The sequence below is a fragment of the Hippocampus zosterae genome, chromosome 4, assembly GCF_025434085.1.
Source record: "Hippocampus zosterae strain Florida chromosome 4, ASM2543408v3, whole genome shotgun sequence".
Lineage (NCBI taxonomy): Eukaryota > Metazoa > Chordata > Actinopteri > Syngnathiformes > Syngnathidae > Hippocampus > Hippocampus zosterae.
Genome location: NC_067454.1, coordinates 27,985,676 through 28,011,429, shown reverse-complemented (window position 1 = coordinate 28,011,429; position 25,754 = coordinate 27,985,676). Strand labels below are relative to the sequence as shown.

General features: G+C 42.9%; 1 protein-coding gene across 1 annotated transcript in view; it reads right to left on the bottom strand.

Moving 5' to 3' along the window:
- The window catches only part of cemip (cell migration inducing hyaluronidase 1), a 162,005-nt gene that overhangs the window by 64,086 nt on the left and 72,165 nt on the right, over positions 1 to 25,754 (bottom strand). The window contains exons 7-11 of the mRNA XM_052063842.1: positions 19,598 to 19,668; positions 19,325 to 19,420; positions 14,800 to 14,921; positions 12,062 to 12,209; positions 7,383 to 7,574 (exon numbers count right to left, since the gene is read on the bottom strand). Coding sequence (XP_051919802.1) covers positions 7,383 to 7,574; positions 12,062 to 12,209; positions 14,800 to 14,921; positions 19,325 to 19,420; positions 19,598 to 19,668 — 629 coding nt within the window. The remainder of the gene's footprint in view (positions 1 to 7,382; positions 7,575 to 12,061; positions 12,210 to 14,799; positions 14,922 to 19,324; positions 19,421 to 19,597; positions 19,669 to 25,754) is intronic.

Sequence of the window (25,754 nt, the reverse complement as noted above, 5' to 3'; positions counted from 1 at the left end):
AATGGCCGGGTTTTCTTTTCCTTTTTGCAGTGCATAGGTTTGATTGGTTTGTCATTTCATTTATCAGATCTTTGGGAAATAGATTCATGAAGAAATGTATCGCGTCTGTTCGCTCAATATTCACTTTGCTCTCTCCTGAGAAAGGAGGCAGGGTTTTTTTTTTTGGACATGTCTGCCTTTTTTGTGTTCTTGAGCGTTGTCAGGTGGGACATTTTCGGCTTCCTGAGCTTCTTCAACATCCTCATCAGAATCCTCAACTTCTTCAGCATTATCAGCTTCACTGTCACTTCTGTCACCTCTGTTGCCAATTGCCAATTCTCTTTTTTTCTGGTATTCATTCATCGTCACTGTTGCCGTTACAACCAAATTCCAACTTACTCAAGCGAAAATACTGTGGTGGCTATTGCACAACTGTTAAATTAAGATTCTTTCATAAAGGTGTAAATAACATTTCAATAGCTGTCCCCTGTGTGTAGTGGTGCCTGACTTGTGTGCAGGCAGCATGAGATCCGTTCCCACTCGGTGACGGTGTGGATGTGGGTGTAAAGGGTCGTTCATCTCTATATGTGCCCTGCGACTGACTGGCGACCAGTTCAGGGTGTAGTCTGCCTTTCGCCCGAGGTCAGCTAGGCTAGGCTCTAGCACCCACTCCCTCGTTGACCCTGTTCAGGATAGGTGTTGTTGAAAATGGATGGATGGATGGATGAACGGATGGATGGATGGATGGATAGCTGTCCACTGTTGTAACCACTTTCCTGAAAAGTATTTTTTGTAAATCGGATTCATCAAATCCATCCATCCATTCCCCGAACCGCTTGATCCTCACTAGGGTTGCGGGGGGGTGCTGGAGCCTATCCCAGCCGTCTTCGGGCAGTAGGCGGGGGACACCCTGAATCAGTGGATTCATCAAATAATCAACAAAATAATCATCATATTGCAGCCCTAATTTAACATGTTTAGAAACAAATCACTTTGGTATCACAGGGTATTCAGTTGGTATTTTACGATCGGCAACGACATAATTAGTTATCATTTTTTATTGAAAAGACACCTGATGTTTAAAATGGCATGTTGAAGGTTACTGGTCCACTCTTCTGCAGTAGTTATTAGGTTGGGTAGTGTTTATTCTTGTGGTTACATCTAGTCAGGGTTGGGAGGGTTACTTTAAAAATGTATCCCAGTACAAATACTATATGCCTCTTAAAAATGTAGTGTTTAACATAATTAGAGTACCATAATATGAAAGCAATGTAACTTGAACACTTTCAATTAATTTTGGATTACTCTAATACCTAATATGCTAATAAAGACAAAAATAAATATTACCACAGTATATATTTGCATACAGTGGACAGTGATCGGGCCGGCCCACAAATAGCTAAAATGCCCAAGTAGATCAGGGATTCCCATCCAGTTATCCATTGCTGAGGCACATTAGTGTGAGAGTTTGTTATTTCTAAGATATAATGTATCTTCGTTTATCTATATATGGCACCGGCTTACAGAGGGAGACAGAACTCATTTATGATCTTGGTTGATGTTTTATGTCGTGTTCTGTTGTAGTATTATTTTATGTTAACTGTTTTGCAAAGCACTTTGTTGTTGCAGCAGCTGTTATAAAAGTGCGATTTAAATACAAATGTATTGTACTGTTTTGTATCTGAACTGAAAAATAGCGATCACGTGACTCCGGAACAGCAGACCGGAATTAGTTAAATTTAGTCTAAGTACGTTGATCTTGAACTAAGTGCGCGTACGTCCACAACAAAACTTCCATGGAGATCTGATAAGTTGTTTCACCATGGAAACTGTATTAAGTTAGTTACTTCAATGTTGGAATTGGAGCTGCGAATACAGATGCACAGTGACAAAGAAGATATATTCAGTTTACAAAAAAACCTAATTAAAAAAACAATGCTGAATGGAGTAGTGATGTGCATGACAGCTGGCCGCTCAATCCACAGGCCGCACACAGTGACAGAAAAAAAAAAAGTACGTCGGCCCTCAACTGGCAGCACAACAAACCCAATGAATAATTTGAAGAAGTACTAGCACTCAAGTGATTGTATGGAAAGCATGAAAATGCCACTCTGGACTGCAACTTCTGCAACACGCGAATCATTGACAGTTTAGTCACGGCTAACCATCACTGAGTCACAGGACCATTTACATTTGCAAGCAGCAATGACGCAAACGCTGTATGTAGCGTCATAACATTTAAGCATCTTCAAGCCCTGGGAGTGAAATGTATTTGGGGTCTTGCATACCTGCTAACACCCTCAAGACTGGGAAGTATTTCAGTGTATTATTTTATACAGTTTGATATTTGTTGTACTAATAAGTAATATATGTTTACAATATTTTCTGTTCCTCTTTTTCACTTTGTTTTAAAATGTACTTCATTTGAATAAAATGTTATATTACTTAACAATTTTGAATTGAATACAAATGCAATAAAAAAACGGCAATTTAAAGTCTATGTAAAAAAAATCAAAGTAATTAGCTGTTAATCAACAAGATCCAATGTTATTAAACATGATCAGTCATTTATCTTAACCATCTGGCTGGATCAGATAATTCTAACTCTCTTTCATCTTGCACCGAGTTGTCACACAACCTTCCCCCCCAGACTGGAAAATCTGAAGTGTCAGGATATGTGTGTCAGGAAATACAAGTGAGTATATGAGTATACATATGAACCGGTATTTGCAACTCTGCTATGTACTGTTTAAAAAGACACATATGAATCAGCTGACAAATCACGCCTGAAATACTGTCCTGTAACCGTATAAGTACACATACATATAATTGAGCATAAACAGAAAACAAAATAACATTATTGTTTATTTATTTGTTTGTTTGTTTATTTATTTATTTTGGGAAAAACAAAAATGTCCTGTGCTTACGTCTTATGTTGACTTGTATATATTTAATGTTTAAGTCAGCATGAATAGGCCCATTAAGAAACCCACATGCCTACAGGATACGGGCTGTGACTTTCCCTTGGACCTGAGTCAGTTCAAACACTTTTCTCTGACTCCAACACAGTACTCTAGGTTGTTCAAAATCTGACCTGCACAGAACTAAAAACACGCAAGCCTGCAAACTCACTCCACATCCGCAGCTATTCCTTGGTAAAATGTGCAGAATATGCCATTGCATCGACTTGTTGAAATATTTACGAGAGTCTTTGGAAAAGATTATTTGCAAGGTAATATATGTTGCTCCAAAATCAAGGGCAATTAGTTTTTTGACAGTCTACTGTAGGTCAGGGGTCTTTAAACCTAAGTGAAAAACAATGGATCATTTGCTTCTTGGGCTAAAACAAACAAAAAAATAATTAATTGGATGCAAATATAATACATTGTGTCTCATGCGACTGACCAGCGACTAATTTAGGGTGTAGTCTGCCTTTCGCCCGAAGTCAGCTAGGATGGGTCGAGCAACTCCCTGCGACCCAGTCCAAAATAAGCGGTATCAATGGCAATTGATGACCCATTTTGGTTGTAGATTTTGTCATCCGATTGAAGAGCATTTATTTATTGTGCCTTCCACAAAATGCCCCTGGAATAGATGGAAAAACAAATAACATAATAACAAACTGATGTGAAGAGCCGTCACTTGCCAAAAATACTCATCAACAAGGTGGGGGGCTGGGGGTACAGTAGGGGGCTGTTGTCGACAGGCCGTCATGCGGCGAAACATTATCAGCAACGGGGTGCGGCAGTCATGTGCCGAAAAATAATCCATGGCCATCCCGCTCTTAGTGAAGAGTTATTAATATGATGCAAAGCAAAGTGTACAGTAGCGCTAATGCGAACCAAGATACATGTTTGTGGGAGCTCCATGTTGTCTCTCTTTTTGTACTATTTCCTTTGTGCCTCGATGGGATCACCACCTTATCGTGGTGAGGCACTTTGCGCGTCTCCATGACCCCTAGAGCTATGTCGGCAGGAGTTCCGCACTCCTGGCAGGGTAGAGGCCAGACAAAAAGTGATCCCAAACCGGGCACCTGGGGGCAGGCACAGGCGGAGTCCAACAGACCGGACTACCGGCAGCCCCCTGCAACTCTTGCCAGGAGAAGGTTGTCATGAGTACCCTCATGCCACCGGAAACCACCTGGCAGGAGTGAAGATGGTGTGAGTGAGGACTGTGCACCCACACCCTCACCTTAATCCGAACCTCTGCGCAAGCTTCTTGCCCCAACCCCACACCCAATCCCCCACCCTGCATCCCCCTAATACCCCAAAGTCCTGTGGCGATGTGGAATGGCGGTGGGCACAGGCCAAGGATGTGGCTGGGAGTGCCTAGCCAAACCATGCACACAGGCGGCAATGGAGTGATGGTCATTGACACTGCGGGATGGAGCAGCTCATGTCTTCGGCAGATTCCATTGTGACTGAGCAGCTCCACACTGCTCACCCCTGTGATGGGGAGGGACCCAGAAAAAAATGGTCTAAAAATTGTCTGCTCTGCACACTCCGGACGGTAAACCGCAATCGTCGGAGCATCCCCCTTGCGGTCGAAAGGATAATAAACGAAATAGAAAAAATCTATGCATAGCTTCATGGAACACTGCTGGACCTGGCATCAGTTGGTCATCACCAACACCATTTTCCAAATGAAGAACAGGTTTAATACCACCTGGCAGCACCCCCGCTCCAAACACTGGCATCTCCTGGACTATGTGATTGTCCGTCAAAAGGACATACGGGATGTCCTCATTACCCGTGTCATGCGCGGAGCCGAGTGTTGGACTGCACCAGGCTATCCAGAGCACAGCTTCGGAGGTGCTTGGCCAGTCAAGGAGACGCCACTAGGATTGGTTTGACTGCAACTCAACCGAGATACATACACTTCTGAAAGCAAAGCATGAGGCCCATAAAGCTCTCCTGTCATGGCCTACATCTCTCACGCCGTAAAGCCACCTTGTCTGCAGTTAGAACAGTGACCCAGCAAGCACTCCGTATCATGGAGCACACCTGGTGGGTGCAGAAGGCAAATGAGATCCAAAACCTGGCAGACTGTAACAACACCCAGGGCTTCTACAGTGCCATCAAAGCACTGTGTGGTCCCAAGAAGCGGGCAATTGCTCCAGTCCGATCAGGTGATGGCTCTGCACTCCTCAAGGACCACCCTGACATCCTTGCCCGTTGGGCAAACCACTTTGAAAATCTTCTCAACCATACCAACCCTGTCAACCCACACATTCTGGACAGTCTTCCAGACCTGCCAACAATCATGAGCCTCGACACCCCACCATCCTATTCTGGAAAACCCAGCAAGCCGTTGCGGGCCTAAAGAACAACAAAAGCGCTGGACCTCATGGCATCCCTGCAGAGGTTTTCAAACACGGAGGTTATCTCCTCACGCGCCGACTGTACATCCTGATTCAAAACATCTGGGAAAATTGGGACCGTCCCACACGATTGGAAGGATGCTAACATCGTTGTTATTTATAAGCAGAAAGGGGATAGAGCAGCCTGTGGGAATAGCCGAGGAATCTCTCTCCTCTCCACCGCAGGAAAGATCTTGGCCAAAATCATGCTCAGCAGGGTGGTCAAGCACATCTCAGAAGGTGTCCTTCCAGAAACTCAGTGTGGCTACCGGAAGACTAGATCCACCATTGACATGATCTTTGTTTTAAGACAGCTAATGGAGAAAAGCAGAGAACATCATAAGGACCTGTACATAGCCTTCATCGATCTCAGCAAAGTCTTTGACACCATCAACCGTGAGTTGCTCTGGAAACACCTCTCCAAACCTGGGGTGCCACCCAAGTTTCTCTGCATCCTCCAGCAGTTGCATGATGGGATGCAAGCCAGAGTGCTCATCGGAGGACTCTAGTCAGAGCTCTTCAAGGTGAAAGTTGGGGTGAAGCAGGGCTGTGTCTTGGCTCCAGTGCTTTTTAACATCCTCCTCTCTGCCACCATGTTCCTCTTCCACTATGGCATGGGACATGAAGACGGTGTCCATATGGAGTACCGCCTAGACGGAAGCCTCTTCAACATCAGACGGATCCAGGCTCACACAAAGACAAAAATCTGTCAGATCTGTGAGCTTCAGTATGCTGATGCCTGCACTATACTAGCTCACAGTTCAAACTGTATGCAGCACGCCCTGGACACCATTTCCAATACTTTGGTCTTCAGATCAACATTAAAAAAAACGGAGGTCATGTTCCAACTCGCGACCCCAACTTCCACATCCCCCACCTTTCACATTAATGGCACTCCACTAAACGTCGTGGACCATTTCACCTACCTTGGCTCCACTTTATCTTCAAACTGTTCCCTTGACACTGAAGTCCACACCCATATTAATAAAGCATCATCATCCTTTGGTCACCTACGCAGCAGGGTCTTTGAAAACCGTAACCTGAAGACCTGTACCCAGATTGCTGTGTACAATGCAGTATGTCTCTCCACTCCACCCATCTATCTATCCATCTATCCATCTATCCATCTATCTATATATAGGCGGCCCGGTAGCCCAGTGGTTAGCACGTCGGCTTCACAGTGCAGAGGTACCAGGTTCGATTCCAGCTCCGGCCTCCCTGTGTGGAGTTTGCATGTTCTCCCCGGGCCTGCGTGGGTTTTCTCCGGGTGCTCCGTTTCCTCCCACATTCCAAAAACATGCGTGGCAGGCTGATTGGACACTCTTAATTGTACTTCGGTGTGAGCGTGGTTGGTTGTTCGTCTTTGTGTGCACTACGATTGGCTGGCAACCGATTCAGGGTGTCCCCTGCCTACTGCCCGGAGACAGCTGGGATAGGCTCCAGCACCCCCCGCGACCCTTGTGAGGATCAAGCGGTTTGGAAGATGAATGAATATATATATATATCCATCCATCCATCCATTTTCTGAACCGCTTAATCCTCACTAGGGTCGCGGGGGGCGCTGGAGCCTATCCCAGCCGTCTTCGGGCAGTAGGCGGGGGACACCCTGAATCAGTTGCCAGCCAATCGCAGGGCACACAGAGACGAACAACCATCCACGCTCACATTCACACCTAGGGACAATTTAGACCGTCCAATCATGCAAGCCTACCATGCAAGTTTTTGGAATGTGGGAGGAAACCAGAGCACCCGGAGAAAACCCACGCAGGCCCGGGGAGAACATGCAAACTCCACACAGGGAGGCCGGAGCTGGAATCGAACCCGGTACCTCTGCACTGTGAAGCCGACGTGCTAACCACTGGACTACCGGGCCGCCCATATATATATAGGGCAACTTCCTTTTCTAGTATTTACACACAAAGCTTGATCAGATCAAACAAGTCATGCAATGCAATAAAGAATCTTCATGAAGAAAGAACCTTCATTTTTTCCAGTTTGCACACCTTTTAAATTGTGAGATTGTGCTATGAGTCACATTCCTCACCTTGCACCTTGACTTGGTTAGCTGTACAGGTAGGACAAGGAATGAGGTCAAACCCTTCAGTCTGATGCATGGAGTAGTCGGTGCTGGCCACCACCACCTGGTCACCAGGTTGCCAACCCACTGGCTCGTCTGCAAGATCCAGAATTGTGCTGTTGGACATCATGTCGATGGAAATTGAGGCCTGAGGACGGACTGCAGGATTGGAGATTGAAAGTTAGAACGACAGCAATGGACAATGACTGTTGACAGCGAGTCATTAATATCCAAAAGGAGATGTAGAGTCATGAATGCAACAATTGTTTTCCTCTTGTGACTGTGTGAAAGTAGCTGAAATGGAACACACTTTATGACAATGCTCACAATAAACGTTGATTCTGATTCTGACATTTCTATAACTGCTTCAAACAACAAAGTGTACTCAGAAAAGTGGTTAAGATTGCATGACTGTCCGTGTCTTATGTGTTGTGTTGTATTATTTTGTCATTTTATATTAACTGTTCTGTTGATGGTGACGCGGGTACCGGCAGCGACTGTTCTCTGTCCTGTGTTTGCACTGTGGTTGAGAGGACAGAAATTTCATCTGTGCTGTACGTTGCACATAAAGCATATTTGATAATAAAATTGACTTGATTTGATTCTTAAGAAAATTTTGAAATACTGTCATGTCTCTTGCTTGTGCTCAAAGCAGAGAAATTTCCTTCACATGAAACACCACCATAGCTCATACCGATTATTAGAAGCGAGCTGATAACCGATATTACGAGCCAATGTTAATTTTCAGCAAAAGTGGGTGTTGAAAAAAAAAGAAAATACAAACTCCAGCTCTTAACTTTGTTGAAATGTCTTTAAGCATATTGCCTTACAATGGGCATCTTTGTTTTAAAATGCTAACAAAAGGTTCAGGGGCATCCCAGAATCATTAGCTTGTCTTAAAAAGTTAAATAAAAACTTAAATAGCTCTCAATAGGTTTCCAAAATGAGTGAAATGTTACATTTTAACTTATCTTTGTATGAATTTCAAACAAAAACAAAAGGTACATAGAGTTCCCAGTGTCAACAGCATTCTTAGAAAGTTAGCTGAAAATTTAAATCAATAGTACCCCTGATGTTAACAGTTTTAAATTGAGCTCTTATCGGTCGTCAGATTTTTAAAAAGAGGCAGATACAGATATTTTTCAGAATGCTGAATATCATCACAGTTAAATGGCTGGGAATCCAAATGTGGTTCGGGCATTGATCATGAACTTTGAGCAGTGTGGTTACTGTACTCTGAAATGTGGCAGGCAGCAAGCATTTGAGAAAGAGCAGCCTGCCAACAGATAGGCTACTGTGCTTTATTCACCATGTGATGACTAATTATAATACAGATGAAATGTGGAGTGTTTTTATTTTAAGTAAATTCTACTGACAAGCTAATCTGAGGCTACATTACATCAATTAAGTATCATAATAATGATAATATATATACTGTATATATATATATATATATATATATATAGGCCGGCCCGGTAGTCCAGTGGTTAGCACGTCGGCTTCACAGTGCAGAGGTACCGGGTTCGATTCCAGCTCCGGCCTCCCTGTGTGGAGTTTGCATGTTCTCCCCGGGCCTGCGTGGGTTTTCTCCGGGTGCTCCGGTTAACTCCCGCATTCCAAAAAACATGCGTGGCAGGCTGATTGGGCGCTCTAAATTGTCCCTAGGTGTGAGTGTGAGCGCGAATGGTTGTTCGTCTCTGTGTGTCCTGCGATTGGCTGGCAACCAGTTCAGGGTGTCCCCCGCCTACTGCCCGAAGACAGCTGGGATAGGCTCCAGCACCCCCCGCCACCCGAGTGAGGATCAAGCGGCTCGGAAGATGAATGAATGAATGAATATATCGGAGGCCCAGAGAGGTGTGATGAAAAGGCCGATATACGAGGTACTGTACATACAGATGACCATACCTGAAGCACTTGAAACTGCCAAACAAAGGCCCAAGCCTTGTCCAGCTGCTTAAAGCGGTACACGAAAGAGAATGAGGACAGACGAATAAACTGGCTGTTCGCAACACAACCTGCAAAAGTGTACGCTCAGTAGCAGGGTCCTAACAACAAAGCTGACCCAACAAGACTGGAAAATGAAAGGTACTGGAAAGGCAAATGGGAGAAGCAGGTTGCATATAACAGTGGTGCACAATGGCTGGTGACCCCGAGAGAGGAGCACAGCAACTTCCCTGAACAGAACCCAGTTACCATAACAGTGGCATACATACAGGCAGATATGAGAAACTGGACAGCACCAGGCCCCCCGGACATGGTCCACACCTACTGGCGAAAGAAACTCACAGCACTCCATGAGCGCCTAGCAGCACAAATGAACCAGCTGCTGAGGGATGGGACTCACCCAGGATGGCTAACCAAAGGGCGAACGATCCTAATCATGAAGGATACCTCAAAAGGTGCAGTCCCATCCAACTATCGGCCAATAACCAAGTCTCTCCGTTACGTAGCAAGGTGGCGGTGAACCCCAAAAAGCAGGGTGGAGGGAGGAGCAGGGTGTATTTGAAGAAGTGTATTGATAAAACACAGAAAACTAAATCCTAAGCAAACAAAGTCCAAAGTAGCAAACAAGAACCGTGATTGAAGCTCAAAACTATCAATAATAGAAACACAACAAACAAACATGACAGCAGCAAAAAGCACAATGACCTGACTATGAGTGGTCGGGCTGCGAGTCCTTTTAAAGCACTAATTACCAAATGACCAACAGGTGTGCAGCGGCAGGGGGAGACCCACAGTGCCACCTGTAGGTCCCAAACCGAATCATGACACTCTCCACAATATGGAAGCTCATGTCAGGCATCATTGCGGATTAGATAAGTGGATACATGGATCAATACATGAGCGAAGCACAGAAGGGCCTAAGAGCCTTCGTTGCAAACTTGATGAGGATGTGGAAAACCACACTCGAAGCCAATGGCAAGCCACTTACCCAAGTGTCCATCAAATGTGGCATATACCAAGGTGATGCACTCTCCCCACTGCTGTTCTGCATAGGACTGAACCCCCTAAGCCAAGTAATCACCAAGACAGGCTCTGGATACAGCCTCAGAAATGGAGCTAGGATCAGTCACCTCCTCCACATGGATGACATAAAGCTGTATGCTAAGAGCGAAAGGGACATAGATTCCCTGATCCACACAACCAGGATCTACAGCAGCGACATCGGGATGTCATTCGGGCTTGAGAAATGTAGTCGGATGGTGACTAAGAGAGGAAAGGTAGTCTGCACTGAAGGGGTCTCACTCCCTGAAGGAACAATAGCAGACATTGAGGACAGCTACAAGTACCTTGGTATACCACAAGCCAATAGCAACCTCGAACTGGCAACAAGGAAAGCGGCTACGGCCAAATACCTCCAGCGAGTGAGGCAAGTCCTAAGAAGCCAGCTCAATGGCAAGAATAAGACCCGGGCAATAAACAGCTATGCCCTGCCAGTGATCAGATACCCGGCTGGAATAATAAGTTGGCCAAAGGAAGAGATTCTGACCACGGACATTAAGACCCGAAAGCTCCTAACCATGCATGGAGGGTTCCATCCCAAATCCAGCACCCTGAGACTGTACGCAAGGCGAAAGGAAGGAGGCCGGGGACTCGTGAGTGTGAGAGCCACTGTCCAGGATGAAACATCCAAGCTCCATGAATACATCAAGGAGAAGGCTCCAACGGATGATGTACTCAGAGAATGTCTCAGACAATGGGGAAAAGCGAATGAGGCACTGGAAGAGGGACCATCACGGGAGGACAAGCCCCTACACGGGATGTACCACCGGACCATAACTGAAGTGGCTGATCTCAAGAAGTCCTATCAGTGGCTTGAGAGGGGTGGCCTGAAGGACAGCACAGAGGCACTCATCCTGGCTGCTCAGGAGCAGACCCAGACTGACAAGATGGTAATGGCGAACCAACCAGATATCGTGATCATAGATAAAGGGCAGAGGAAAGCTGTTGTAGTGGATGTAGCGGTCCCAAGTGATGGAAAAATCAGAAAGAAGGAACACGAGAGACTCGAGAAATACCAAGGGGTCAGAGAGGAGCTGGAGAGAGCCCGGAAGGTAAAGGTGACAGTCGTGCCTGTGGTGGTCGGAGCACTCGAGTCAGTACCCCCAAACTCGATGAGTGGTTGCAACAGATCCTGGGAACAACATCGGACATCTCAGTCCAGAAATGTGCAGTGCTGGGAACAGCAAGGATACTGCGCAGAACCCTCAAGCTTCCTGGCCTCTGGTAGAGGACCCGAGCTGAATGAGGGGCAGACACCACCCGAGGGGTGAGACTAGGATTTATTATTTTTTAATGTATATACTATTTATTCATTCATTCATTTATTTATTTATTTATTTATTTATTTATTTATTTATTTATTTATTTATTTATTTATTTATTTATTTATTTATTTATTTATTTATTTATTTATTTATTTATTTATTTATTTATTTGTTTGTTTGTTTGTTTGTTTGTTTGTTTGTTTGTTTGTTTGTTTGTTTGTTTGTTTGTTTGTTTGTTTGTTTGTTTGTTTATTTATTTATTTATTTATTTATTTATTACTCACTCAAGCAGTTGGGTCCAACTAATATCTTTCCATACACATACACGTTACGTTTAAAAAAACAAAAAACAAAACATTCTGTGAATAATACTATTACCAAGTTTTCCACATAGAAAACGAACTCTGTAGTTGCGACAGAGGCCATGAGGTTGGTCTTTATTGCGGCAGACAAAGCCATAATCTTTGTTATTTTTGTGGATCACATCTCCGGTTTGGTTGGAGGGTATGCCATCATGTGTTTCAGCCTGGAAAGAAATCGCACACAAAACAGACAGGAGTTTTATAGAACTGTGACAATTTCAAACCCGAAACCTGCATGTTTGATGCAACTGTCAAAATATCCTAGTTGAAAAAGGTTACATTGGTTGGTTGTTGGTAAAGTATCTATTAGTAACTCTAGCTCAGTGGTTCTTATCCTGGGTTCGATCAAACCCAAGGGGTTTGGTGAATCAGTCTCAGGAATTTGACAGAGCCTCTGCCATGGAGGAAAGATACACTCAATGTGTCAATTAGTTATGACATGCCCAATTGGCCATCAATGGCTGGTTCATTTTATGCACGATTAAAAAACATAATTACACTTATAGTGTTTACTTCTTTTCTGTTTTTAATATATGTTTTTTTTTTGTCTTGAATTTGTAAAAAAAAATGTATTTTTAATTTTCAGTAATGAAGGGTTTGGTGAATGGGCACATGGAATGGTTGGGTTCGGTGCCTCAAACAAGTTTAAGAACCACTGCTCGAGCTGAAATGTTTGCATCAAACCAGATAAACTGCAGGGAAAACTTCAGTTGAACTAACTCAAGTAATTTGACATTGAGTGCCTTGTAGAGTTAGCATGGTTTCAGTGCTCTTTTTTGATGCATAGTACGATTTGATTTGTGTTTTTTTTGTTTTCCACACTGATCATTATAACTAGAAAGCCACTTAGTAGAGAGCACACCAAAGATGAACTATTATTGAAATGAAAACAATTCACAGATTTGTGTTGGGATTGTTTGTCTATCGCTCTGTTAGTTAGCTGAGAATTGAGAACAGCCGGGAGGTGCAATTATGATTTGGGGATTGTACGATGCAACAATTCTAGACCGAAAAACAAAGATTGTTGTCAAAATGGATTGAACTATAATTGGTTCTTCTTTTACAAACAAAGGTTTTGTGGACATTGTTTTTGTTTGTGTTTTCATTTGTGCCAACCTGTTACTGCGTCACATTAGCTCCTGTTAAATATTGTCATTAGAAAAAACAAATACCGTTGACCTTAGACTTTTGCACAACATTGCACGACAAAAAAGCTTGAGAGTGTGTACTGTACTATATGCTCTCCATGCAGTACAGGAATATAACAGACACCAGCTTGTTGTTATATTTATCGTCAGAGGTGGGCATTGTCAGTCTGGTGTGTCTGTCAGTGAGCTGCCAGCAGCATTTCAGGCCTTTGCTGTCTGTCTGAGTAGTCGGTGACATCCAAACGGCCAGGCCCAAGAACCTTGGACACTACACTAACCATGTTCATTAGATTTTCAGGCTGGAACTATCACAGATACAAAGCTATCATTATGCCAGTTAATTTACAGATTCAGTGACAATATAGTTCATTACGTCACAGGACACAATGTCTGTGATTTCCCAAAACAACTTGAAATGTCGGCCCGGTGGCCGCCGGGTTAGCGCGTCGACCTCACAGTGCAGAGGTCCAGGGTTCAAAGAGCTGGCTCTGGCCTTCCTGTGTAGAGTTTGCATGTTCTCACTGTGCCTGCATGGGTTGTCGCCGGGTACTCCGATTTCCTCCCACATGGTGAGGTTTACTGCTGCATGGAAAGCAGCTCCGCCGCTGGTGTGGTCCTTGTGTGAGTCTGCCATTCAATACCGACTGCCCTCGTAGTGTGATACATCAAATACAGTGCTTCAAATAACATAGGACAATTTTTATTTGTCCCACACTAGGGAAATTTGTATGACTGGAGTATCGACCATAACAATGTTTTCAGTTTGGGTATGGATATTAGTGTTATAATCTCCAACAGTATCAATCCCCCTTGACACCTAGCAGGTGTAATGGGCATCCTGACACTTTCTCAGCACAATCTGTACTCCTTTTGTGTTCTTAGCATGTGTTTTGGCTTGGAAACACTACTTCATGTTGTGCAAAGGCTACATAGAGTTGTCAGAGTCTCCCGAGTTTTGGATTCCACTATGAAAAGATGTTTATGGGAAGCAAACTGACCACGAGCAAAGCAGTGAACCTAAAGTAGCCTAGCTGACTGAAGTTATACAATTTATTTAGTGTCTCGAAATTTAAGAAACATGAACTATATGATGAAAACTAATCAAAGAAGAGCTAATGTTTCAGTTGTGGACAGCAGGGGCACTCTTTCTCATGCCCGCTGCCATTTGGTTTGTACAATTTCTTAAAAATTTTAAATGTTGTGATTGGCCAAGCACATAGGAAGAAAGACAGGATGGTGCAGCAGTGGAAGGGATGTACAGTTATGCAGATTTCACAATTTGGCCCAAAAATGACAATTATACTAAATATTACTAATGATATGCCGAAGTCCCATGTCAATCAGTACAGTATACGATTGCTGTATAATGTCAGCGTTCCACTTCGCCTTATTCTGTTGTGCAGTACATTGTGCATTTCAAGGGCCCCAAGGATGCTGAGCAATAATAATGGGGAAAAGAGGATGTAGGATATACAGTACTTTAGATTTTTTTTTTCTCAAAACAAAGCGGTTGCTGTAATTTTTAATGATGCCTCAGTTTCAGATTACAGTACACTTTACCTAATAACTGTGCACACTGTATGCACGTACTTTGTACAACATTTACCTGAATGTCCAGCGGACTGTTACACATCCGATCGGGATAGGCCTCACGCAGTTCTGACAGCTTCTCCCAGTCACCAGATCCCCTTTCATCATCCCTGTCAAACCATTCTGTCCACTCAGCCTCTGTAGGACACACACAGACAAACAGAGTCAGCTGGAAAGTAAGATTTATGTCAAATTCTTGACTTGCAGCATCCATTTACAAGCCATCTTAAATACTTTATTCACAGAATATGTGTGCATCAGAATAACAGCAGAGCTGGAATTTATTTGCCCTTCCCTTTCATATTGTATGCACACAAGTGGAGTCTTGTAGTGAACCAAGTGTGCGTTAAGGCAGCTGTTTTGGGTTGCCCTAAAACATAATTAGATGCAGGACGATGTCATTGTGACCGCAACAATTGATTTGATCAACATTTAGCATGAACCGTATGTCTTTGGTGTTAAAATTCTCGCTGTGGTTGAAACTGGCTGAGTTATACCTCTGATCGGAGGAAGGAGGTTAATTCAATGTTCACAAATTGGTTTTACACAGGACATCAATCTGGAAAAAGCGAGCTTTCGGCCGGCTTTTAGGATGGCTGATTTTAAAGAGGCCATTGAAGGACTCTTTCCACCCATTACTTTTTCTACTACAGGTATGAGATTAAAAATTGGCTGTGGGCTGCAAGATTGAAAAAGAGTCAGACGACACATGAATCTTTAAACATACAGTATATGATGCAGCCACTACTTTGGTTCACAGATATCGATCTTAGTATGCCTGGGGAATTTGTTTCATAAAGTTGCGATCAGATGATAGATGAGAAGCATCTAATTGGAATCAGATATGAAGCGTTGGTAAAAGCAAAGTCGATAACACCAGCATTGCACTGAGGCAATTGATGAGAACGTGGTGCCGTGATGATAACACAATCACTGATTAATTACAGCCCAGGAACATGTTAAATTGTTAATTTTTTTTCTACTGAGAATTATTCATTCATTCATTCATTCATTCATTCATCTTCCGAGCCGCTTGATCCTCACTAGGGTCGCGGGGGGTGCTGGAGCCTATCCCAGCTGTCTTCGGGCAGTAGGCGGGGGACACCCTGAATCGGTTGCCAGCCAATCGCAGGGCACACAGAAACGAACAACCATTCGCACTCACACTCACACCTAGGGACAATTTAGAGTGTTCAATCAGCCTGCCACGCATGTTTTTGGAATGTGGGAGGAAACCGGAGTACCCGGAGAAAACCCACGCAGGTCCGGGGAGAACATGCAAACTCCACACAGGGAGGCCGGAGCTGGAATCGAACCCGGTACCTCTGCACTGTGAAGCCGACGTGCTAACCACTGGACTACCGGGCCGCCTACTGAGAATTATTTGGATTTTATTTTTTTTCATTTACGACAGACTTTGGACTGAAATTGGAGGAGGAATCGTTTTCGATAAATGTCCAAACCATTCTGTTTGGGTGTTTTGGGTCCTAACATGTGCTTTGTCTCATTTACTAATGAGGCAAAGCAGTGTACATTAGCGCCAATGCTAATTGGCGGCTTGCGACGTTGCAGTAGGTAATAGCGCTCTCTGGGGGTGCTCTTTTTGTATTGCAGTTATTTACTTGATTGTTTATGCATTGCATGTTTATGTATGTGACTTTTTACCCTAGCAAGAACAATGTCATCGAAAGAGCTGCAATGAAGGAACAACATGATGTTTGAATTTTGTCAATATGTTCAGAATGAAAGAATTTAAGATATTTTACAACATTGTCTTGTTTTTAATTTAAAACAATGTAATGGCCTGTGATCAGTTTTTAAGAAAAATAATACAATTAACATCTTAAGGCTTCACAGTTTCCTTCAGCGTGGACTGAATTGTATCGATGATACAACACAAAAAAGTGATTTCACAAATCGAGTCATCATAATTATAGTAAATTAATGACATTCATGAACTATTTTGTAATTAATTTGTCGCAATTAGTTTGACACACAATTGTTGGCAACGAACGGTTGTCTTATCCCGGTGGCCTGTTCTCTCCCCACATAAAAGGTTAGGCGACAAAAATGTTTCCGCACTGTGATTTTCTTCCACATTATACAAATTTGGGTCGATATAAATGTGTCATCTTGATTTTTAAAAAAATTGCGGCAGTCAAAAATCAGAGTTATCGCACCGTGCGTGCGATCAACAGCTAAATACTGCATGCAAATCAGCACTTTAAAACGAGGTCACCAAGGAGATTCTACTGTTCGTCATGTCCAAAAATAGACGCAGGAAACAAATTTAATTCTTCTGAAAGGAGTGGAAAACAGACCTTCATGATATGGTCACATGGAAAAAAGACGGAAATGAGTCAGGTGTCACAAAGCTACACTATTGGTTCTGCGAACATTCGCCAGAACAGACTAGCGACCAGCACTAAATACCTATTTTGAGTGACGTTCATTATGTGCACAACATATCAGACGATAGCAAGACTAGTGTACCGGGTCTGTTGTGTGAAACAGACTTCCGAGTTGTCATTTTATGTACCAGACATCTTGCGTCGGAGAGAATAGGGCTCGCTTGAAATCGCTACATTCTTAGAAACACCTCAAGCTATGTCCATCGTATAATAATTCTATGAACATATTTCCTGCATTCATTCTTTCACGTTTAACCTAATACAATACTAATAATAGTAATTAAAATGAATGTTATGAATATACACTTTGAAGGGTTTTTTGTTTTTTTTAAACACATAACTTGGCAGCATGATGACTAGTTGGAACATTCGCCTCACAGTGCAGTGGTGAAGGGTTCAATTCCGGCTCAAGCCTTCCTTTGTGTACATCAGTGGTCCTCAACTAGAAATGCTGTCGGTCCACTTTTTTTTTAAAAATAAGACCAAGGTCCGGTCCCATGCACGGCGGTCATGGGGAGCAGGGCTATATGCCCATTTAGTATGGTCAAGTCAAGCTTATACAAATCAACACTCCTCACAACCAACCAATAATGGGGTGCATGAAAATAACAATTATTCACTTTGCCAGTACACAGCAAATAATGAGAGGTATTGTGTTGAGGCACAGAAACTCTTTTATTTTGTTAAGTTGTGCCTGCTTAATAATAGAAATAGCCCTTTTAGGGAAATAAGACATTTTTACTTTAACTTTGTTAAACAGTGGTTGTCTTTTTTCCCTTAATTTAACAAAAACAAAATACTAATTTTACCAAAATAAATACTAAACATGAAAACAAAAATATTGTTTTCATTTGTACAATTCCCCTTTTCCCATCCCCTCTGAAATCACTTAAAAAATATATCAGAAGAGGAGTTAAGAACCATTTTAAATACTGACACAAGGGAGCACAGGAATGTGCAGTGCTTTTCTTCCACTAAAGGTGAATGCAATGTCTGAGGCATGCAAATATTATTTGAAGACGCTATTGTGATGTTCATTTCCCATGTTGCGGTGTTCTGTTATTAAACAGCTGCTAAGATCCCCGATGTAGACGGGAGCAGAACTGCACACAATCGAAACCTCCCGCGATTCGTTTTGTCTAATTGTCTGTGTGCGGCTGTCCTGGGCTGAAGCTGTGAGCACACTGTGGGGTCGCGCATGCGTCTGTTTCCTGACACAATCATCCATTTTGAATGGGTGTGTTTTGCGATAGACGCGTGCTGACGCTTATGTATGGACACACCTTAAGTTCAGACGATCCAATCAGCGCATCGTATATGCTGACGCTTATGTATGGGCACACCTTCAGTTCAGAGGAGCCAATCAGCGCATCTTATCGCCGACATGCCCTGGTCAGCCAGAGTCTCCAGTCCAGTGAGTCAAACATTATACACGCAAAGTCGCGCTGCCGCGGTCCTCTGCATTACATTTGTTAGTGCACGCAAAGAATACAACGGATAATTTTAACAAGTGATCGCGGTAATGCGCAGATTATAGTCCACAAATATAAAATGTATAACGTAAAAATCACTTTATAAAGTATTATTTTATACAATTTGCCGAGGGCCCGGACAGAGGAGGTCGGCGGTCCGGACAGAGGAGGTCGGCGGTCCGGTCGTGGATCGCGGTCCGCCAGTTGAGGAAGAGGGGTGTACATGTTCTCCCCGTGCCTGCATGGATTTTTTCCGGGTACACCGGTTTCCTCCGACATCCCAAATACATGCATGGAAAGGTTCATGGAACACTTTAAATTGTCCCTCTAAATTGTGACTGTGAGCGTGAATAGCTGTTTGTCTATGTGTGTTCTGCAATTGGCTGATGACCGGTTCAGGGTGTACCCAGCCTCCTGCCCGAAGACGGTTGGATAGGCACCGGCACATCCGCAACCCTCATGAGGATAAGCAGATTAGAAAATGGATGGATGGATGGAAGACATAACTTTACTTTCTGAGTCAAGACATACAGAATCAAACCGAAAATAGTGACCAAGAAAACCGAGATCCAAACTGAAACGTGGACGTTGTGAACCGTTAACACTCCAAATGAAACATCTATGGAAAGTAAATGTGCATCCAGGTATGAAGAGGTACCTTGCACCCACTGGCTGCTGGCTGTTACGGTGAAATGCTCTGCATAGCTCAACTGAAACACACAAGAGCTTCGGGCTTCTGAGGAGGCTTTTGTCCCTTTTAACAAACACACAAAATATGAGTTAGTCTCGTCAAAATACAAACTATTCTCATCTGCAGGGTTTTCTGACGCTGCACATTTTTGATCATGTACCGAAAATAACTTTTTTTTTTCTGGGAACACTGGACCGGAATAGGCTGATTGGACAGCATAGGTTGAAAAACGATTCCTACCTTGATAGAGAGCATGATCTTCTACAGCAGAAGATGGGGTTCCTTTCACAGCTATAAAAGACCAGGGATGTCTGTGAACGAAAAGGACAGAAAAGAGGAACTGTAAAAAAAAAAATACAAAAAACAAACAAACAAACAAACAAAAAGTGGGAAAGGCAGACAGAACAAGTAACTATGTAGCTCAGGAAGTGAAAACGGCACACCCTCACACACGTGTACGGTTACCTTAATTAAATGAGTGTGCTTTCCGGAAGAAACTAGATGAGCTGTGTGCATGTATGTGGCTCCAGGAAAGTCTCTCAAAGTATAAACAGTAAACTGCAGTACATTAAGTACGTTTTTCTCAACAACAACAAAAAACAACAACACAAAAAGGAGGTACATTTCCGTGGAAATGGCAAGCTCTAAGTAGCTAAAAAATGAGTGAAAAAAAGACTCAATGAATGAGATTCATTGGTTGTAAAATTTTACAAGCTAAATCTTAATTAAAGGCTATACTCTTGATAACAGGGTTTGTGAAATATAACTGCAACCTACAAAACACAATTTACAATTCATGTAGGTACACAAGTATGCAGTGAGTTGCATAAGCTACAGTAATGTGGATACATCATTTATATTAATGTATCTTTCAGTGATAGTGACAAAACTGAACACTAATATGATGGGAGCAGCTTCACTGGAAGGGACTAAGTTGCCGGTCTTTCCGGAGGGAGTGGGGCAGGTGGTCAACACTCAGCCTCATGCGTTGACCGAATTCAATCACAAAATGGATGCGGTTTTGGGGTTTCTTCGTAAAATGGAAAAGAACGAGGAACAGTTGCCGTCCGGTGACAGACGAATAGACTCTTAAGGCTGGCTGAAATTATTGATGGCCCAAAACAACTGTTATCCGAACTTTCCCCACAATGAAAAACACGCTTGGACGCTGGCGTTCCTGTCTGTCTACCTCTGTTGGTAATTCTTTTTGTTTATATTTCTCTGGGTGGGTTGTTTCTGGAAAGGTAGATTCTTTGTCTGTTTTACATAGTTGACAAATAAATCAGATTGTGACATAAAGATCTTTGACAAATATTACGGCTATTGCATCATTAGTTACTGTACAATTTCAAGAATCAAAGCTGCTTTACAACTTTGACAAGTAATTTTCCTGCTTGTGACAGAGCAGTGAAGTAAAATAGTAATAAACATAATAAATAATTTGCTGAAATGAAATATGAACATATAAATGCATTGAGAAATGTCAAAAAATACAACAGCAAACATCCTATTAAACAGCTTTTGCACAACATTATTTGGATAACACACCCATACCCCGAGTTCCCATTTACCGTACCTGTGTACATGTTTTACTTGATGTGATTTAAAAAACAAAAAAAAGGAAAGATATTTATTCTTCCTTTTTTTTCATTAGCATCACGATCTCTGGTCATTTTATTCTTGCACGTAGACAAATGTAAAAAACTGTCATGGCAGCTGCAGCAAACATGCCAATCAACTGTAGTGTACTTATTACTTTGGAAAATGTCTCTGGCTGCTCCACATATTGCACAGCCTACCTGTGTGAGTCTGTTTGGCAGTAGTGTGGGGAGGGAAGGAGACAAAAGTAATTAGGCAAGAACCCCTCTGTCGTCTTACCATCAGTCCAATCTAATTACTCCACGGCCATGAGGCACAGTGCAAACTCAGAGCAAATTCAAACCCTTGCTCAATTCATGTTTTTTTTTCCGTTTTTGTTTTTCTCTTTTCATTAAAGCGCCTCCATGATCTCCTGGTGTACTTTGCAGCAACAGAACCTGGCTGATAAGAATGGCATTGTTACTCTCATTCTTTTTGTAACACACAGGTCATGTGCCTGTGCAAGTAATTACCATTGCTAAAAGTAGTCTTAGCTTGCTAAAATCCACTGTCAGAGAAACTGTAGTCATGTTTTCTCACTAATTTTATGATTAAAAGAACACTCTTTCATCACTATTGACAAAGGAGATTGCGATCATGGTCTTTCTTGTTCAGCGTGTTTGTGAATTTGGGAGACGCGCTACGCCTCAATGGACATTTATGCCTCGCGATGCTGCGCATCTGCAAATTTGGTTAAAAAAAAGAGCAGAACACATTTGATATGGGCTGAATGGAGGTCTGTTTTGCACAGCAGGGGTTCAAACGTGATTTTGTTGTATTTGATCGAGGTGCAAGCAGACAAATTTGGTGCTCCGTGGATGTACGCGATAGACTTTATGGTTTGTTCGCTTTTTTGGGGGGGGTTGTATGCAAACAAAACTGAGATTGTATCTTTGTAACATTTTATTGAAAGCCATTAGCTTTCAAACCAAAAGCTCCTCCACATTGCGGGGATTAATTAGAGGGGCACAACTGTCAGCACTGACTCAACAGGGGTATGAGCATTATCTAATTTGGCAAGTGATAGGAAATGATGCTGAAGGGAACACCACACAATATGCTTGATGTTTTTAACGAAACAACTCTAATTTTCAACCACCTGACGTAGCTCATAGTGCTAATTGCTGGATAGGAAACAAATCATCATTGCGATAATTGAACATTCATTATGCATACCACAAAATACTAGTGCTGTTAAGCATTTAAAAATTGTGAGATTAATTAATTATAATCTGCAATTAATGGATCTAATTAATGTATATTTTAATCTCATCTCAAATGTGCTGAGAAAACCCCTATTTTATTTTTAATTCATGACTACATTATTGAGGCAGACAAAAAAGAGTCAAAAGACAAAAAAAAAGGCATTATAAAGTCTGTCATTGTTTGTAAACAGACTTGAACAGATGCAGTCCGAGCCATTCACTTGCTGCTGTAGTTGAGACTCGTCCCAAGTCCTACCTGCAAGCTTTACTTTCGACCACCAGGGTGAATATCACCGTTTTGTTTGTTTTTGTAAATCTCCAAATAATTACAAAATAAAAATAGAACATCAGGTCCATGAAAAGTGCTTAGGTTAACATATCAAAAACAGTAAGGGCATTTTTCTGAGCAATACAAGTACTCAACACTGAACTTGCACCAGATAATTTAAATAAATAAATAAATAAATAAATAAAGGAGACCCTTAAATCACAGTCCTGTAAGTTAGCACGTCAGAAATAACACAGTTCATCATGAGAAAATTAAGTGCTGAAATAAACATCAACCACTTCTGGTAGGCTACTGAGGACACAGCAACTGTGCTGACTTCATGTCTCGTACGCGGGGTGTTCTCCTTGAGTTTAGTTTGGCAGAGCTTTGCTTTAGCTTGCTTTCGGTGCTAACGTTACCTGTGGATGCACTCGCGACTGGGTGCTTTGCATTTATGTGGGAGGCTAAACTTGAGCTGCTTCGGTGGTCAGCAAACTCCTTAAAAATTAGGCACAACAATCTACTTTTATCAATAGTACCGTCGGGCGTTTTTGAAACGTAAATGTTCCATTCATTGTGCCGCGACCTCTCACGTGCATGTCCATTTTCACCTCTCCTTTCCTCACCGCTGCTGACTTAGCCCGCCCAACTACAATGGGAGTCAATCATCTGATGCTAAACAAGCCCAAACATAATGACAGCTAATCAGTCTGTGACTGACAATTGTTTCCCCACCCTTAACTACAAGCCAACACATGAAAAAGAATATGAAACGGCAACCCACCGACAGAAACAATAAAGTTCGAGATTAAAATTTAGATTAACGCGATTAAAAAACATAATGTGTTAATAAAAGATATCTTTTATTTGTCCCACATTGGGCCGCAACTCCCGAACTCAATGGTGGACACCGGCCGTAAGGGCTAACGTTAAGCTGAAGAAGGAGTACTATCAGGCTTTATGGCTACTGGGAGTCCAGAGGCAACTGATGGGTACCGGCTGGCTAAGCAGAGTGCAGCTTCAGCGGTTGCAGCGGTCACAAAATCTCGGGCACGGGAAGCATTCGGTGAAGCCATGAAAGCGGACTTCAGGACAGCTTCAAGGAAATTCTAATCCACCATCTGACGTCTCAGCTGGGGGAGGCAGTGCACCATCCTCGATGGGACTCAACCAGTATACATATGATTTGTGGACTTGGAAAAGACGTTCAATCCTCAGGGAGTTCTGTGGAGGGTGCTTCAGGAGAATGAGGTACCGAAGCCCCTGATACAGGCTGTTCACTGCCTATACCGCCATTGTAAGAGTTTGGTTTGCATTGGTCACAGTAAGTCAGAATCGTTTTTTAGTGAGGGTTGGCCTCCGCCAAGGCTGCCTTTTGTCATTGATTCTGTTCATAAACGTTATGGACAGAGTTTTTGGGCACAGCCGAGGTGTTGAGGGGGTCCGGTTTGGTGGCCTCAGTATTGCGTCTCTGCTTTTTGCAGCTGATGTGGCGCTATTGGCTTCTCCAAGCCGGGATCTCAAAGTCTCACTGGAGCAGTTCACAGCCAAATGTGAAGCAGTTGGGATGAATAGTCCTCAGTCGGAAAAGGGTGGAGTGCCCTCACCGGGTTGGGGATTTTAAGTATCTCTGGGTTTTGTTCACGAGTGAGGGCAGGAGGGAGCATGTGATCGACAGGCAGATCGGTGCAGCGTCTGCCGTGATGCGGTATCGACCTGTCGTGAAAAAGGAGCTGAGCCAAAGGGCGCAGGTCTCAATTTACCAGTCGACCCAACCCTCATCTATGGTCACGACTTTGGGTTCGTGAACGAAAGAACGAGATAACGGATACAAGCGGCCGAAATGAGTTTTCTCCGCAGGGTGTCTGGGCTCTCCCATAGAGATAAGGTGAGAAGCTCGGTCATCCGGAAGGGGCTCGGAGTAGAGCCGCTTCTCCTCCACATCGAGAGGACCCATATGAGGTGGCTTGGGCATCTGATTCGGATGCCTCCTGAACGCCTCCCTGTATGAGGTGTTCCGGGCATGTCCCATCGGGAGGAGACCATCGGGCATCTGATTATGATGCTTCCTGAATGCCTCCCTGGTGAGGTGTCCCACTGGCAAGAGACCTCGTGGTCGACTCAGGACAGACTGGAGAGACCGTCACTCAGCTGGCCTGGGAACGCCTCGGGATCCACCCGGAAGAGCTAGAATAAGAGGCTGGGGAGAGGGAAGTCTGGGTTTCCCTACTAAAGCTGCTGCCCCCGCGACCCGACCAATAAGTGGCGGTAAATGGATGGATGGAACTATAGATAACTTTGCAGCTAATAAATTGGGACATGAACATAACATTAGAGACAATGGCAGTGTTATTTTATAGTTTTGGCTCATTTTGTGTCATTTTGCTCATCTCATTAGGCAAAACAGGCAATTGCTTAAGGCCCCCACAGAGAGAGGGCCAACACTTATGACCCACACAGCCGCTCTTGAGAATTAATTCACCACACGTCAAGTAGCATTTGAACGTTGCAGTGACAATTGTCCTTCTCAAATTCATTAAAAGAACCCTCGAAATCAAGCTCCCTCCTTCCTTCCTTGCCTCTCACTCTCTCACTCAGAGTGCACTTGTTCAGTCGTTATCCTAAGTAAACAAACATGAGAACACAGGGCAGCAGCCTCACATCTCCGACAAAATGAAACGGAGTGAAATCAAAAAGAAAGGGAAGAGCAAAGAAAGCAAACAGACAACGGTGTGTGATATGTTACCTTGTAGTTTTATGTCTCTCAACTCAAAGCAGCATACCTGCTCTGCTATCTCAATGATGACTTGTTAACTAACACAAGCAAACAAATAGCATCAGCACGCTCGCGTTCTGAAGACACATTAAATTACGGTGTCACTTTTGAACAGTACTTTAGTTTCTTAAATGAGTTTTTAAAATGACAAACTGAAAATTTTGTTTGGCCATAAGGTTCAAACTCACACTGTGCAGTCAAAGTAAGGCTACGTTATGGTAATGTAGTAGAAATATTTTCCACTTATCAAGTTAAGTCGCTTTGCTTTTTATGATCTTAAACCTTCTGAAGTACAGTAATGTTATAGTGTACACTTGACACACTGTTTATTCACATGAAATAAGTGTAGGATACATATTATCTCAGAATATTGAATATTTTAATTGAATAAATGTCCTTTATTTTAAAAGTACATGCCACAACAGTGTCGATGTCAGCATGATGTTATTAAGGAGGAATTCGTTTTAACACTGACTATCATCGAAAACGGAATTATATTAGAATCTTTTA